We start from the raw sequence: 17,552 nt of genomic DNA on the forward strand, positions 1-17,552 counted from the left end.
TGCCTTCTAAAATGTGTATAGGCCTATTCATATATATATATATATATATATATATATATATATATATATATATATTCATATTTAAACATACAAAGCCACAAAAAAAAAAAAAAAAAATTGTATATACTAATGGAGAAAAATCAAGAAGTGCTCTCAAATTAAAATATATGCAATAAAATTGTACATTAAAACATTTTTTCCTTTCAATATCGTCATCAGTAAACTACAAATTTTTTGTTGGCAACATATAATAATACAACAATAATTTTAATTAATTTACCAAAAATAATTACACAGCAAACTCCGTAATCTGAACATTTTATTTTTTCGCTTTGTCAACAGCAAAGTTTGTAATATGTTCCATTCTTTAGATACAAGTAGAAAACAATTTCTTTAAGAAACAGTCGAAAGGCACAATGTTTTTTTAGTTTTTTTTTTTTTACACGATATATACAGTTGGATCTAGATTATAAATAGGCCTATAGAAAATGACAAAAGCATAAGAACACAGAAATAAAACAGTTCAAGATACACATAGTCAGTAGCATGTTTTTCTTTCATAGCAATAAATTATGTAAATGCTATACTGATATAAAAGCTAAGCCAATCAATCGAGATGTTTACAGTATTGGACATTCCCATGAAGGGGTATGAGCAAACAAACATGGCAGCACTGAATCACAAACCAGAAAGAAACTCCTTTATGCTGTTTAGTGCAAATCATACACAGAGCAAGTCAGATGGATTTCTATTTAGTAACAGAGATTAATCTGACTTTGTCCCAGTTTCATGGCCTCATCATATAGTGCTTTCCTTGTATAAGATGCTTTATTAGAATGCATCACCGAAACTTAAGTCACATGTTCATCTTCCTGGATATTTTTAGGAAGGCACTGAGAAAACTAAATGGACACTTTGTGAATCACTTGTAAGGTAAAAAAACGGTGATGCACTAAAATATTATGGAACCATTAAAATTCTTGAATGAGTATGTAACGACAATTTGCAGGAGAAAGGAACTACATGTAATTTCACATAAAAATGTTCAAGTGCAAATTTGGCTGAAAGAATCTCCTTTAATGAACTAAATAAAATAAACTGTGCAGTGAATATGCAATAATGGCTAAATAAATAATCTTTAATATGTGTCACCGACAGGATTTTACATACGAGACGAACCATATCTTTACGCAGACATTAAACATTTGGATATATTTTATCTGATTTAAATAAAAATCTAACTAATTGAACATAAATTTCATCCTGAGATAGGGAGTGGTTTTAACACCATAGAGCCATGAACCTTTGAAGTGAATATTTGGGTTTCAGTTCGATATTAATATCTCTCTACTGCTGTGAAAATATTAAAAAAAATGCATCAACTGCATAAGATAAACAAAAAAAGGAACATAACATACAACCACCCAGTGCAGCAGAGCAATGTCGATTGTTTGTCATATTGTTTGCTGTCTGCACAATTACAATTATATTTATATAAATATAAACATTCTAAAACATGTCCCTTTTAAACTTAATGAAGAACAATCAAGAAGTTGTTATACACCTTACAAATATTTTAAACATTTAACAATGAAACTATTAAATAAAGGGCTTTAATTCAACTAGATAAAAGTTTGACTGTACCAGGGATTGCATCACATGATGAATTCTGCTATTATTATTATTTTTTATATCCACGCTGGATTGTATTTTTTAGTTTCTAGGTCATAAGAAAAATACCTTACTAACAAAGGGACAAAGTGCTACTAAATTCCTTTTGGGATCAATAAATCAATCCGCTAAAAGACTGTTACCATTCTGTCTAATTACATTGCGGGACGGGACAGCAGGACAGACGGTTCTATTTTAGAACAACAGAGAGACAGCTGCACAGGTAAGTGATTTGTTAGTAGTTACGCTCTCCTACTAGCACACCGTTTTCAAGGCCCGATAAATAAAGGCAATAAATACGTTACAAACATCTGCACATGGACAGTGCAGGAGTTTGTGTTTACATCTACATTCCACTGTCTGTTCCAAAGGCACATTTCGACAGTAGCCTGTTCTTTTGCTCCTCGGGAAAAGTGTTTTGTCTAACAGAAGTTCATCATGGAAATGTAAAGCTGATGAATGTCCAATGCAAAACCAAGGTTAAGCTCCTTGCCGAAGTGAACGTTGCGGTATGTTTTGCATATGTGGGATTTGTACAACTTCAACTAGACCCACATGGACTCTGTGGCAACTGGAAGATACTTGAGGTACCATTTGGGGTTCCTTTTGGTCGGTAGAACCCTTTGGAGAACCTGTAGGCACACTTGGAGAGTCAGTAATGTTCGATAAGGAACTTCCAGCCAGTTCCTTTAGTAACTCTTAAAGAAAGTTTCTCCAGTGACCTGTTTATAAAATAATTTTTTTGAGGCATTTAAAATATCTTCTGAAGATCTCTCAGGACTCAAAAGGACATTTGAGGCACCTTTAAAGGTGGCTGGGTGCTTCCCCAGAGGGTTCCTCCAATGAGGAACCAAAATGGTACCTCGAGTGTCTTCTCATTCCTGCATGCTCCATCTTGAGCAAAATCTCTTGGTTTCACTCTTGGTAAATCAAATACTCTTTAAAGCCTCAGGATGTTTAAACTGGGGTGACAACCTCGGTAACAATCCACAGTATGGAGACAAAGTATTTAGGTATCATACTCGAGCGAACCCCAGACTTCCTCCCATCTTATGAAGCAGAATCTCATGCTTGTGGAACCGAGGACAGTGGCGGAGCAGGACGCCGGCAGTGGTCAGACTACAGCCCTGAGTATGTGCACGTGTAAAGGAGAGTCCGATTGGAAGGATCTCACTCGGGTTGTGGGTACTTAATGACGGACTGCCGAGATTCTGTTCCACCTTGGAGCATGCTGTTCAACACCTCTCGTACGTCTATGATGGCTTCAGAGCTGCAGTGGCTGTTGGGTACTGGGAGCATCTGCTGGTCCGTAGGGGAGAGAGAGATGCGCGGCGTCAAGGAAGACGATGAAGGTGGTGTGAGTGAGCGAGTGAAGTTGGACAAGGAAGAAGAGAAGGAATTTGACAAGACCATGGGTACCGACAAAGGTGCATCTGAGGAGGAAGAGGCAGGAGTAGTCTGACTAGGGGGCGTTATAAATGAGTTCAAAGACAGTATCATGTCTAACAGTTCTGTGTCCCGTGCTGAACTGCTTTCCTGTGTGGCCTGGCTCTCCTGCTGTGGTTGTTGCTGCTGCTGCTCTTGAATAAACACTTCAAGGTTAAAGTTGTCCACCATTGGTTCGGGTTGCCTGGAGAGGTTGTCTACACCCAGGTCAGCCTGAGTGCTAACTTGGGAGGAGGGCGAGGATCTCTGAACCGTCAAGTCAAGGATTTCTTCCAAAGGGTATTTTATGGAAGGGAACGAGGGGAAGGGGATGTACCGAGTGGTTAAGCTGGCAAGGCTGGGATTTGGCATAGATGAGGTAAACATATTTTGGGAGAAAAACTTTTGCTGCTGTGCCATCAGCCTCTGTTGCTCCTCAGCCTGACGCTGCTCCTGAGCTTGCTGCTCCTTCTCTCGATGGCGCTGCTTCACCTCTGCATCCATCTTTGCCAACTCCTGACGTACCTTTGACACGCAGTTCTCTGGGATTTTAATACCTAGGTTGAAGAGACAACATTAATTACAAGATCTCGCCTTCTTTTAAATGACTGCAGTGCTTTTGTTAAACCTAGAAACTTTTGGTTATCAACCTAGAGCAGTGTTGTCAAACTCAATTCCTGGAGGGCCGGAGCCCTGCAGAGTTTTGACCCAACCCTGCTCCAACACACATCCCATGTAGTTTTCAAATAAGTTTAATGTTTAATTAAGGTTGAACCTAAACTCTGTAGGGGCTCCGGCCTACCAGGAATTGAGCTTGAAACACCTGACCTAGAACATCACAACATCACACTTCTCAAGAAGGGGTTTACTCACCAACTTGTTTGCTGCTGTCCTTGGTTTTGAGGCGGACAATTTGGAGGATGCTGGAATTGGTGATGTCAGCGACCACATCAGACACACGCTTCCAAACGCGGAGCAGAGCGCCACACAACATGTGATACTGACGCAATCGAGTACCCATTAAGCACTCCTGACCCTCCTCTACCTTCTTACACCTCCCGTTCCTGCAGGTAAAATGCATAGACGTTAAATCCTCTGAGCTCAGTTTGACTAGTATCAAGTTAGAAGTCTGGAAGGTTTTCTCACCAGTTAGCATGGCTACATTTCCTGAAGGAGAATGTGAACTGGTTTTCCCAGCTATCTTGTGCCTCCTCCGGAGTGACCTGAAGCAAGGGTAGAAAACATCACTTAAAAACCTTTAATGCTCACCAGATGGCAGCAGAGACATTTTCCACAGCAGCGTGCATGTCACTTTTAGGAAGGTCTCCTTTGCTCTGATCAAGTTCTGATCATTACATTTATGATGAAGAGTTTGAACACACCTTGTGGTATTTTTGTTGGAGGTTATCAAGGCTTTCCGTTTGGGCCTGCTTGCCAATGTTTGGTTTGTAGATGATCATGTTGCGCTCCTGGCCATGCACGGCTAGCAGCACGCATGGGTAGTTCCCTCTCAGCTGCAAACGAGACAGGCACAAACATGTTCATCAGCAGAGTCAACATCAGACAACTGCGGAAAGAACTCTGATGACACATGAACCCTCCTTCACCCCTGAAAGGTTCTTCCAAGGAACCATCTTTCCTGTGTTACTACAAGGAAACAGCATGCAAATTTGGAAAGATTAGATTTTTTTGCTCATATACTCACTTTATGGGATAAATAGAAGCCTTCTTCCGGGTTGCTGAGAGTTTGGGCCTTCTGGAGAGCCTCCAACCATGTCATACCTCTATCGACACTTATCTGTGCAACAAAACAAACAGCTCTGTCAGAGATAGTGTTCATCAGACAGGTCCACAATGGTTGCAGTGTGGTTTATTCTCCATCAAGGAACTGCTAACAGTAACGGCTGTTAAACCAGTCCTCATTGCGTAAGCGGTCAAAATAAACTTGCTGATTAGCATGTTTGTAGTGTGTGTCACATGAAACTTGTGTGCCTTAGGCATATTTTTTGAGCTCTGCCATTAAAGAGTGGTTTTGTTTGGAAAAAAACAACAACCTCACCTTATATAAGATAACTTGACCATCTTGAGGGTTTCCTGCAGTCAGAAACTTCTCCTGTGTTTCCTCATAAATCTGGTCATTGCCTGGCGCCAGATCTGAGAGAAAGCAGATATCTTCTTGTCGTCAGCCAAGCAGATTAATGGAACTTAAAGTACCACACCAACAGAAGAACTGCTGCTTACCCAGTATCCCCATATCATATTTGCCCTCTTTCTTGTCCTTTTCGATCAAGTAGTCGAAATTGTCCGTAAAATACTGAAAGAGGGAGTTCTGTTTGTGCACCTCCAGGCCCAGTATCCGGTTGAGGAACTTGGTGATATTGCAGTCTGAAGCCACATAAAGTCACATGACGTAGGGAAATATGGGGATGTGTGTGATTAGCATGTGATGAAATGTGTCAAGTGTGTACAAAACAGATATGCAAAAGTCTCTTGTAGAAACCTTACCTTTTTCAATGTTGATGCCCAAGCGGGATTGACTGCATAGCATCCCTACGTCGATCATACCGTGCTTCATGTCTAAGATTAGAAGGCATTGGTGGCTTTGGTGAGATTAAGGTTCTAGCATATCCACATTTTAACAGAGTAATGCACAGAACCCATTTACCTGTGAAGAACATGGCGTCGCCACCTGGATAGTCATTTGGAGGGGCTACCCTGCTATCAATCTGACCAAGGATGGCTTTGGTAATCTTATCTAGAGCTTTGGTGCCATACTATGAGGAACAGGCAAAACAGACCACGGGTTAGTCCATGACTTATCTGAGTATTTTGTTTACAAATTCAATTTTACAATTTCATTGTTCTATATCAAACAGTTACTCACTTTATTTTCAAAGTTGTATTTGCTCAGGTCTCTAGACTCTGTGGCCCTCCTGTCACCATGAGTTAGAGCTCCCTGTGAAAAGCAAACAGGGTTAAAAATACTTTATTTAAAAGATATTGGACTAATAATAATTATATATATATTGTATATGCACCTATTATGCAAAATCCACTTTTACATGGTGTTTGGACATAAATGTGTGTTTGCAGTGTGTGAACAAAATCATAATGAGACATGTTGTTTTGATTCTCTGAGAACTGTGACATCACATTGTTTAGGCCCCGCCCACAGCCACTGACTGAAACGCTGTATTAGCAGAGAGTGAGTCGAACACAATTCACCATGTTTATCTACACGCGATAGCATTTAAAAGCAGCATTCAAGTTAAAAATGTCTTCTTATTAAAGCTTTAGAAGTTATTCAGTCAAGAGCAGAGAGTGATTTTCTGTTTTTATTTTATTGTTCAGGTTATATAACAGCGTAGATAGCTATAGAAAACAGTGTGTGTTTCCTCTGAAAATAGTTAATTTTAAAATGATATAATAAATGATCTGTGGGTTATTTTGAGCTGGATCTTCACAGACACATTCTTGGGAACTTTTATTACATCTGGTAAAAAGGGGCGTAATAGGTGCACTTTAATGATATAACATGTAAATGCGAACAAAAAACATGTAATTAAAATATGTAATTATCATTTTTATAATACAGAGCAATGGAAAAACAAACTAGATGTCAAGGACGCACCAGGCTCTCCAGCCTCTTTGCCACGATGGATGCAAATCGTCGCTCGCCTGCCAGTTCAGAGATTAGGAATATGTACTCCGGTGCTGTGACCTGATTGGAACGATGAGTACGACCTGAGGAAAAGAAAATATTATCAGCTATTTGCTGTTGTACAGTGACTCTCTTTATAGGAAGAGAGCTTTTATGAAAAGGTTAGTGGCTGTGGCTTGGTCATGCAGGTGGAATTATTGACGCTACGTTGGGTGTTGACAGTGTAACCACTTTTCAAAAGAACTTGTGATCTAGCCTGGAGCTGGTAGACTGTCCCACTTAGAATAGACAAAATGACTAGTGCATGGCCACAAACTTAGACAGACATAAGGTAATGTTGCCGACTCACCAAACTGCTGGATGGCTCTGTCCGCACTCCAAGGCAGCTCCAGGGTAATGTGAACCCTCCGACGCTGATTCTGCACCCTTCTGTCAGCCTGAAGTGAGATCCCAGAACTTGCCGCTTCTGATATAATGGCTACCAACTGAAGTGAGTAAAGCACTTGTGTTACTGGATGCACAAAAGCAATCAGAGCTGAAAGGCTGGCGATTATCTTTCTGAGATTCACCTTCTCTCCATTCATGAAGCGATCTTTCTCTTTGATGTTGATTTGGTCTATAGTGTGGCCCTGCTCAGCACGAGACTCGTATCGGACGCTGCCATCAGACCGACGCACCACTCTGCCTTTACGTCCCGTCATCTAGACGCATAAACACAAAGAATGTTTAGCGCTTGGATGCACCCTTGTCTTTGAAGTTTAACTATCCTTGGACTATTAGAATAAATACATAAATAATGACCTCTGATACTTGTTCTGGACCTCCAAATTTATCAATGAGCTCATCCAGTGTGTTAAGTGGTAGTTCTTTTCCCAGCTCAGCGATCTTGTTGAGAAGCCCTTGTTTCATCTCCTCTAACCGTGCTAAGGAAGGATGAAAGCAAAAATCAATTGCTTATGTATATTTCAAAGGTGCTGTAAGTGGCTTTTTTGGGAAAACAAAAGGATGCATGGAGATAATATGAGTTGCAACATATAATACAGTCAACACACCCATTTGGTAGCTGGTTTGGTTAACGAAGATGACATCATCAGTGTTGTCTTGGACTGAGTCTGGCGAGGAGTTGGAGTCGCTGTCCATGGCGTCAGACTCGGTGCTGCTGTCATCACTGATGTTGATCACTCCCGTTACATCAGTACTCTGTCGGGCTTGCTTTGGCTGTTGCCGCCCCCGTGGCTTACCTGCGCAAGAACGTTAAATCAAACCATGAGGCCACAAGCAAAGACAGGCAATGTATGGAAAGTGATTCTGAAGTACGACAATACTCACGTTTCCTCTTGTTCCCCGCTCCCTTTTCTCTTCTCTGCTTGTCTGACGGAAAGTGTTTGAGGACCAGAGACTGAAACACACCCCTGAGGAACGCACAAACACATGATTGTGTCAAAAAGTCAACTAGAAAAGTTGTTTTTGTGTAACGGCCAATGGCGTAAGAATGTGGTTATTATAGGATGACTGTGTTGATGACACGCAGATGATGACACAATCAGATGACACTAGGTTTCAGAATGATACACGGCCTGTGAGATGTCCACAGTAACATGTTGAGAAACCTTTTAATCATTGTGAAACTGCAAGAGCACTACTCTGGAAGAAGTAGTCATAATGTGGCCCTATATTTCTAGAAAGGTTTCAATGATGCCCAAAATTCACTTACTCGGCAGCAGACACAAATCTGTCCAAGTGGCCATCGTTTTCGTCAAGGACTTCTCTGGTTCGAGCCTCACCTGTTGACTGTAGCCCTATCACGACACACTAGAGAGAGGAAAACATCTGTTAAATGCCTATAGCAACAAATAATAAATAGAGAGTTCAGGGTCACTGATCGGACTGACCTTCCCTGCTTCCAACTCTTTTTTGGCCAGTTCCACCAGGCAGCGCACCTTGGCAGCGATACAGAGGTATTTAAAGAAACGCTGGTGCGATGACCAAAACTGACCCCACAGGGATTTCCTGGAGCTCATACAGAGCTCGTCAGCGGCCTGCATAAACACAACTAAAGCTTCCGCCCACTGCAAAGGAGATATCACATATACGTATCAGATGCATGTTCACAGCAAACTAACGCATTTATAGACCAATTTAGATTAACCACTAATACACATTGAGGTAAAAGCGAGAGGGATGGCTTGGATTTCAGGGAATCTTCTCACAACTCACAAGTTTAGCAGCTTTGTTGTACACAAGTTTGAAATCATCATCCAAGCTGATTTCTTCTATGCGGAATGAGACTCCTGAGAAGCTGAGTTGGCGTGCAATGTACATCCCGCTGACCTTCATATCCATTGCGACAATCTCCATGGCTCCCACGCCCCTATAAATGAAGAGTACATTTAGATTACAGATCCATAAAGAACTGTTTTTTCATATTTGATATGACATAGTTTATGCTCCTCAGCAAACCTCTTCTCAATGTTGTGGAGGAAGTCGTCAAAGGTTCTGAAGGGGGTTCCCTCTCCCCAGATCCCCAGACGGCTCATATAGATCATGTTCTTTGGCTCCGAGGCACCTGTGGCACTGGCGTACACCACTCTGGCCAATGGCAACTTGTTCTGCAGATCCAGCACGGCCTTACCCATCTTTGTGGATGTTGCATTTTTGGCTTTGTGGCATTCGTCAAATATGATCTAAAGGAAGCCTACTGTCAAGGGTTAAACCAGCTTCATTGTTCGCCCTCATATTTTTCTAAATATTATTATAAAAAAAAAAAAAAACATTTCCAACCGGGGTCAGAAACAAAAAGTTTAACTCTTATTAATAAGTTCCAACAAAAATGTATTTTAACAGTTAAACAACTGTTAAACAAAGTAAAATGAATATAAACATATACAGTATATATACACACACACACACACAAAAAAAATAAAAAAAATAAATAAATAAACCAAGTAAAAAAAATGCTATACAAAGAAAATAGTATTGAATTACACGGAAAACCATATTTTAATGCTGGTGAGAAAAAAACATCTAGAAATATAATAAAAATGTAAACAAAAATATTTTAAAATATTGTCATATTTATTACTATTAATATTTATTACAATTATTACAAATGTTTTCCAGATTTGAATTTCAACTTCAGTTTAATGCAGAATTTTAATAAATATTAATATTTTATTCAGTGTTCACTAACTCTGAAATAATCAAAATAATATTATTTTAATTTTGGAAAAGTGATTTGCAAGGAGTTTAAGGCAACACAAAGCTAGAAAACCCCTGCCAACAAAAACAATTTTAGGCACATAGAAGGCAAAGGATACAACTCCATCAAAATCCGGCTCACACCAGTCTAGGATCTGCTTCAGACGCGTTCGGTGTTGCCCACCTGCCTGACTCTCCCCAATTAGTGCTGCGTAGGTGGCAAACAGGACTCCTTCTGAGGTAGCTGTGTCTCCGTACTTTATCTGCATGGAAAACAGTTAAGGTTAGCCATGTTGAGTAATGCTACAAGGTAGGTCTGTGAGAATTTGCTACACTGGAAACGTGATCTCCATTAACAGGGCTGCTGGATTGAGCTACAGAGTAATAGTGACCTTATTCAAGGCATGCACTTGTATATTGGGTGCATGGATGTCTTGGAGATCTCTCTCTGCGTCATATTTCAGGTCATTGGAGACGCTGAACCTGGAGGAGAGATGAGGAGGATAAGGCTATGGCTCTAGAGTCGGTGTTTGATGTGGAGTTTTATGGATCTGGAGATCGCTTACCATAGGGATTTCTTCCTTCCCTTTAAGTAGTTTTCTAGAATGATGCCAGCCACTGTGCGGCCTTTGCCAACTCCAGCGCCATCCCCTATGAGGAAGCCGGCCCGCTGGTTGTTCTGCAGAATCACTTCATGTTGCTGTAGAGTGTTATAAAGAAGTCAAAATTACTTATAAAAATATCTGCAAACAATCAGTGGGATGCTGAAATGACTATGTTTTTATGATAGAACTACAGGGATTTTTTTGTGGGATTATGACAGAAATGCAATGATGAATTAAATGAATGTGTTTAACTTTTAAAATCTAATATAAAATTAGAGGTGCACTAAGCAATTTGAAAAACGATTTTGACCACAATGTCAGATCGAGTCCCAAAGCACACTCGTTGTCAATCAGCAGTAAAGGGAGTGTCTAGTAATGATAGGAAAGGAGAGCGCTCAGTGAATGCACAGTATAGGTATTAACAGATTGACTACAGAAAGCGAGAGATGGCAGATTAAAAAAAAAAAGTAAAATAAACAAAATAATGAAGAAAATTTCGGAGGAACAAAAAAAGAAGGGTTCCGATCAGGCAAGAGGTAGGACCCGTGTAAATATTGGAGAAGCTTTCCAGCAGTGGACAGAACTCAAGGAGCGGGAATGCCTGGAATTGGACACAGAGGTCGCTTTGTTTCTTCTTGATAGGTGAGTTACGTTGATTTTGCTTGAATATGCTCAGGCAAGTAGGCATAGCAGATTCTGACATCAGCAGTGGGGCAGGGTTATCAAATAGGGGCTAGGTCCAGTTGGGGTATGGGCGTGCTTGTATTGGTGCTTTCAAATATCAACATCATTTGACAAAATTTGTTTAGTGCACCTTTATATATATATATATATATATATATATATATATATAGTAGCTGATTATATCAAAATAACTAAATAAGTTTGTTTTAATTAAATGCTTGTATTGTTTTAATTAATTATTCCAAATTATTAACATTTGAAGATGTCAAAGTCTCAGCAGGTAGTTTATAGTAAATAATGTTGGTCATAAAAGTTCTGCCAGACAAATAAGGTTGGTAAACTTTAAAATGAGTCAAAAAAACAAAAAAAAAACATTAATAATACAATAAATAAAACAAATAACACAATAAAACAAAAATAAACATGTACAGTTATGCAGGATTTAAAAGATTTTAAAAATTATTTGTAAATAATCTCAAAATAAAACATTATATAAAGGAAATAAATCAACAAATAAATAATACAATATATTTAGTAATTTAGCGGAATAAAAAAATGACAAATTACACAATAAATAAATAAAGCAGGATATGTACAATTTAAAAATGGCTTGTAAATAGGCTCAGAGTTAAACAATAAATAAATAAAAACAATATATATATATATATAAATAATACAATAATTAAAACAAATAAATAAAAAAGCAATAAATAAACAAATAACTTGACATAATAAAATTTGTAAACAGCCTCTAAATAAATAAACAAATATTTACAAGGATATTTTTGAAACTATATTACTGAGTTCAGTCCATTGTTTTATTTTAAGGTTTTGTTGTGCATGTTGTTTAACTAAGGCAAAGATGGTCAGGGGTACCTGGCAGGCGTAAATAATGGCCTCCAGCTGCAAGGCAGACAGCATGCCTCTGTTGATGGTGGGCTCTGGGATGGACAGGGTGTAGGTGATTTCTGGAGGAGGTACGCTGGATAAAGTGTTGGTCTCCACCACTCGGTCTGGATGGGGTATTCCTATCTTGGCTGAGACAGCAATACAGAGAGTGAACACAATATGAATCTCCCAATATGACATTAATAGCCATTAAATGTGTACATAAAAGCAACACTAACATTTAGAGGGTCTGTAGACTGCAAAGGTGTCAACATGACCTAACTCTTCTGCCTCCTCCACTTCGATTTCCTCTTCCTCTTCTGGCTGTGCTCGGGGTCTCTGTGGAAACACGTGATAAGATGAAGAAAGAGAAGAAAAACAGAAAGAGAAAGACCATTTGACTTTAGAGAGAGCAAACTTAAAATCTTTCTTACATGTTAAAGAAATTATATTTATATTTTAGTAAAAATATTTGTTTTTAAACACAACAGAAAATACTATTACTAATATATTTTTCAAAAAATATATTTTTATTATTTAATAGTATTTTTATTACTTTTATTAAGAGCAATTAACAACTGTTGATTGGGAGTTACCTGATAACCTCCAATGGGTGGTGTATTAATGATAGCAGTGATGTCATCCAACGAGTTTAAACCTTGAAACCTGTTAGAATTCATCTGAGGAGGAAACAGAGAAACAAAAGAGATTGAAAGAGAAAGTTAAAGCCAATAGAAAAATATCACATGCTTTACTATCAGAGCAGGAACAAAGTTCATGGGTGTGTCATTCACAGGTGTGGTTTCTCGTACTACGGAAATAATATTCAGCACAAATGCCAAAAACGACTGTAAACAACTGGTTAAGGTAAACATTAGCATTTGAAGTGAAGTGATGTGTGGCCGAGTATGCTCTGCATTTAACCCATCCAAGTGCAGACACACAGTAGTAGTGGGCAGCCATATTGCTTCGGCACCCAGGGAGCAGTTGGGGGCTCAGTGCCTTGCTCAGGGGTCTCACCTCAGTCGGAAGAGAGCGCTGGTTATTCAATCCCCTTACCAACAATTCCTGCCAGACCTGAGAATCGAACCCGCAACCTTTAGGTTACAAGTCCGACTCTCACCATTAGGCCACGACCACGACTGGAATAAGTGTGTGTGCATTTGCGGTCAGGAATTAGCCTCACCTCTGGGACTGATGCTGGTGATGTTTTGATGTCCCATATCGTGGGCACATTGGGAGGCATGTCAGTGTTGATTAAGCTGTTAACCGTGTATTCAGATAAAGAGTCGGTCGGAGGGGAGAAGATCGACAGATCATCCAGACCAGAGAGGTCCTGAGAGAGAGAGAGAGAGAAAAGAACAATTTTACCAGTCACTATTTTACTTCCTGACCTGGTACTGTGAAAGGTTACAGAGAAAATAAAAGGCATATTCATGAAATAAAAGACAATATATAAAACATTTGTTAAAATTGTGAAAACATGGTCCAAGTTGGTCAATAATGTAGAGATATATAAAGCATAGCTCAGTATGCCAAATCATGTGAGTAACATGAGCAAATGATTGGATTTCATCCAGTGAGCCATGGTAAATGTGAGCGCACTTTAAGAAAATAAACTTCTTAAGTTATCTGGATATGAAACAAATGTTAATGCCTGATCTGAATGTGGTGGAGATTGTGAGACAAATTACAATGTATAAACGGCATAATTCATAAATAACAGTATGCCCAAGAGTTCAGATTAGAGATAGCTGAGAGATATACGCTGAGTAAATATACCCTGAACCACTGAACCCACAATCTAATTAAGACACGAGCAGATGAAGTGCAGATGGTACGTCAGACACAACACTACTGCACTACGCTTTAGCTGTGAAGGACAATGTACTCCACTAATCAGAGGTGAGGCTATTGTAGTTTTGTATTGTAGAGTGTCTGCTTGCTATAATGGAATGTATGAGGGAGCTGAAGGGGCTCGAAACGCTCTTTGCACAGCTAAGATTTTCCAAGAACTCTTCACTGTTCGAAGAAAACGAGCGAGTGGTAAACAACCAAGAACTGGTGAGTTTCCAGGGGCTGTGGTATTTGATCCATTTCATTAATAAGGGCCATTTTTCAGTGTTAAGAATAAGAAGAAAAGTGAGTCAGATTGAGGTTGACCTCAAAACGAGCTGTTTACAATCTAAAATCTATTCAAATTCAGGGGTGTACGTACTGATACATTCATATATCACAATGCTCTAGATCCTTGTATTCTTTGTGCATTCATGTGCATAGAAGCTGTTAGTGTGAACCGCTGAATCATAGCTGCAACAAAACATGACTTTTTGCAACATGGAAGGTGTGTAGGTTTGTGATGTTAGTTGGGTCACAGCAGTTTCGTGAGAATCTCGGTGCTCGATTGCGTCTTCTTTCACAAAGATAAAAGGTTTAAAAAAAAATGCATGGTAGTTCTGTTAGAAGCCACAAATTCAAAGTCTTGGTACTTCCTTTATACTTGATGATGGAGATAATAAACACATTAAAAGCAGTGACATGAAACTGACAGTGGAAAACTTTGCCATCATGCATCATTTCTTTTTTATCTAAGATCTCATCCATATCACTTTTTTTTTTTTACTTTACATTTTTTTTAAACTGTACACACACACACACATTATATAACATATAGTGTAGAAACATAATATTTACATATTTATTTTATATAAATATAAATTGTAATACGTATTTTTTGTTTAATGACCATATTAAAAATACCTGAAAAAAAAATGTGTGTGTGTGTGTGTATACTGGTATACACATATATATATATCGGACACATACATATACGTATATATATATATATATATATAGTTTTTATACAATTATATATTAGGGCTGTCACTTTTCGTTCGAAAATCGATTGCACAAAATGGAGAACAACAGCAATAAACCTGTGCCACACGAGAGACGAGTGATAACCCCGAATAACTTGAGGAGTTCTATATGGAAGCACTTTGGGTTTTGGACTGAAAGTCAAAATATGAAGAAGGACAAAGTGGTAAACAAACTTTGCGACCGTGAGTTCCCATATCACAGCAGCACTACACCTATGAGGGGGCATATACAGCTTCATCATCCAGATAAATATAAAGACCTAGAGAGGGAAGAGCCACCTGCTAAACAGCCAAAATTGACTAACTTTTTGGGTTTTCCACTATTTATTTCGAGAATGTTGCACTCTTATAGCTGTTTGTTATTCTGCAAGAAAATACATGCCAATAAATAAGAAATATTGCTGACTTGTGCGTATCCAGCGCTGTCTTTACATTCGTCCGTTATTTGGCGTTGAAAATGGAAATGTATTTTTTTTTAGACATGGAAAATCGATTTTACAATCGATTCTATGAACACTTATGTCTTAAAAATCGAAAATGATCTTTTCACAAAAGTGACAGCCCTATTATGTATGTATGTATGTATGTATGTATGTATGTATGTATGTATGTATATATATATATATATATATATATATATATATATATATATATATATGTTTATTAGACATTCAAAGATTTGTTTAAATTATATAAATGTGCATTTGCTGAATGCTGATGGTTAAACGAGAAAGTATTATAATGTTTGCCTTTCTATTACTAATAATATAAGAGCAATCGTTATAATCTTTTTCTGAATACCTCCTTTGTTCAGAACAGTAAAACAGTGACAGCTAACAATGAAATGGGTGAATGTTAGAGTTGTGGGCTCAGGCGTTCTCAAGATAAAAATAAATAAAAATAAAATAAAAGTCCCGCATCAACACATCAGCCAAAAAGCAAAGTGTTTGGCCGATGTTTATATTTTAAAAATGCTGATATATTGGTCTTAGTGATATATCGGTCGACCACTACTAATTATACATAAATACCCTTGAAAATGTTAGATTTCCAATTGTTTCCAACTGTCTACAATTGAAATGTTGCTTATTGGAGCAGCATGAAACCTAGACTTCATTAAAAGTCTAGGCCTAATTCACACCATAATTAGTTGACTGTTTAAGCAACAGTCTGTTCTTGTCTCCAGGCAGTGGTTAAGTTGTCTTTCCGCATTCAAATGTTTCTCATTGATTTCATTGTGCTGGGAAGGATGAAGTGCTTATGGAACACGGAATGACTTGACAACAGACAAAACCACATTTATGCCCATATCTAGAATGGCAACATTCCATCTCCTCTTAGACCTGACATAGACTCGCAGCACTGGAATTCACTCCCACTGAAAACCCAGGACACACTCAATTCAGGAGTGAAGGTGCTCCGCAAAACACTGCTGGAACCATCAAGCAGGGGGATTCTGAAACCTGAGGTCACAAGCTGATCATTTGCACTGATCAAACGACTGCAGTCATGCTTGCTTTGATCTTTTGAGGACACAATTGCAAAGCACTGCCAAAAGGAACAAAGCCCCCGAAGTCAGTTTGATTCCAGTAGGGAAAAAAACAAACTTAAACTGTTCTGCAGTTCGCCATGGAGAATGACTTTGGATATTGTTTAGCAAATGGAAATGGCATAATTTAACTTTGTACATTTTCGGGCAAACCGCAAGGAACAAGGCGAGACTTCCTGGAAGGCCAGGCCGCCTCCTCTCTACATTCCTTTTCTCTGCTGCTGAGACAGCAAACAGGGATTCCCCCGCTTCAGGATGACAGAGTGGCATTGGATTGATGAATGTTATTAATATTTCACTTTTCCTGAAACGTATTTGCATAAACGGAACGTCAAAACAAAAAAATGCTGACTTTTCCATTTGTTAGCAAAGATGTTATGAAATTGAAATTGAGAAGGAAACTAATAAATGGGAAACATTTAAAACCCATCACAAAAACTTCAGCAGAACTGTTTTTTCTTTTAATAGATTTATGCTAAAGATGAATATAAAAGTACATACGGGAAAATGCATCAAAAGGAATTAATTCCGCCCACTACCAAGCGGCCTTACATGAACTCACTGACCTTGAATTAGTGAGACCATATTTTTGTTCCTTGGGTGAGACGATGGATATTTGACTAAATTGAGCCTTGTTAAATGATCACAAGGTAAAATGTCTGCAAATAAACATAGTAACAGTTCAACCCTCAAGGTTTGAGGGTCATTTTCTAATCATCCTAGTGAAATCCATCATTGTTCTGTGGTTTCTTTGATCTTTCATTACACTTATGTAAGGCTGTAAGAACTAATCAATACTTAAAGTCATTTTTCAACAAATTTTGTCATGGTTAAGTCTTTGCACTATGTACACAAAATCTTCACACTTAGTCATATTGTTATAATGCAACTATTTGCATTATGCAAAATGGTGCAACCTCCGGCAAGTGACCGATTAAATACTGCTTTTTTTGTGGCCAATAATTCTTATTAAAACAAGATCAGTTGTTAAC

At 38.5% G+C, this 17,552-nt stretch overlaps 1 protein-coding gene across 3 annotated transcripts in view; it reads right to left on the reverse strand.

Annotated features, from left to right (window-relative positions):
• Positions 1-302: 302 nt before the first annotated feature.
• The window catches only part of LOC113064886 (protein strawberry notch homolog 2-like), a 46,488-nt gene continuing 29,238 nt past the window's right edge, over positions 303-17,552 (reverse strand). For all 3 annotated transcript variants that reach the window (XM_026235877.1, XM_026235878.1, XM_026235879.1), the window contains 27 exons: positions 13,319-13,468; positions 12,729-12,812; positions 12,372-12,471; positions 12,121-12,281; positions 10,522-10,655; positions 10,348-10,438; positions 10,075-10,218; positions 9,218-9,441; positions 8,975-9,128; positions 8,650-8,826; positions 8,472-8,569; positions 8,087-8,169; positions 7,810-7,998; positions 7,559-7,680; positions 7,327-7,458; positions 7,107-7,242; positions 6,728-6,840; positions 5,981-6,052; positions 5,762-5,870; positions 5,602-5,673; positions 5,338-5,481; positions 5,156-5,250; positions 4,802-4,894; positions 4,479-4,610; positions 4,243-4,319; positions 3,970-4,160; positions 303-3,653 (listed from right to left, as the gene is read on the reverse strand). In XM_026235877.1, the coding sequence (XP_026091662.1) occupies positions 2,842-3,653; positions 3,970-4,160; positions 4,243-4,319; positions 4,479-4,610; positions 4,802-4,894; positions 5,156-5,250; positions 5,338-5,481; positions 5,602-5,673; positions 5,762-5,870; positions 5,981-6,052; positions 6,728-6,840; positions 7,107-7,242; positions 7,327-7,458; positions 7,559-7,680; positions 7,810-7,998; positions 8,087-8,169; positions 8,472-8,569; positions 8,650-8,826; positions 8,975-9,128; positions 9,218-9,441; positions 10,075-10,218; positions 10,348-10,438; positions 10,522-10,655; positions 12,121-12,281; positions 12,372-12,471; positions 12,729-12,812; positions 13,319-13,468 (4,089 nt within the window). In that variant the 3' untranslated portion in view covers positions 303-2,841. The remainder of the gene's footprint in view (positions 3,654-3,969; positions 4,161-4,242; positions 4,320-4,478; positions 4,611-4,801; positions 4,895-5,155; positions 5,251-5,337; positions 5,482-5,601; positions 5,674-5,761; positions 5,871-5,980; positions 6,053-6,727; positions 6,841-7,106; positions 7,243-7,326; positions 7,459-7,558; positions 7,681-7,809; positions 7,999-8,086; positions 8,170-8,471; positions 8,570-8,649; positions 8,827-8,974; positions 9,129-9,217; positions 9,442-10,074; positions 10,219-10,347; positions 10,439-10,521; positions 10,656-12,120; positions 12,282-12,371; positions 12,472-12,728; positions 12,813-13,318; positions 13,469-17,552) is intronic.

The sequence above is a fragment of the Carassius auratus genome, chromosome 47, assembly GCF_003368295.1.
Source record: "Carassius auratus strain Wakin chromosome 47, ASM336829v1, whole genome shotgun sequence".
Lineage (NCBI taxonomy): Eukaryota > Metazoa > Chordata > Actinopteri > Cypriniformes > Cyprinidae > Carassius > Carassius auratus.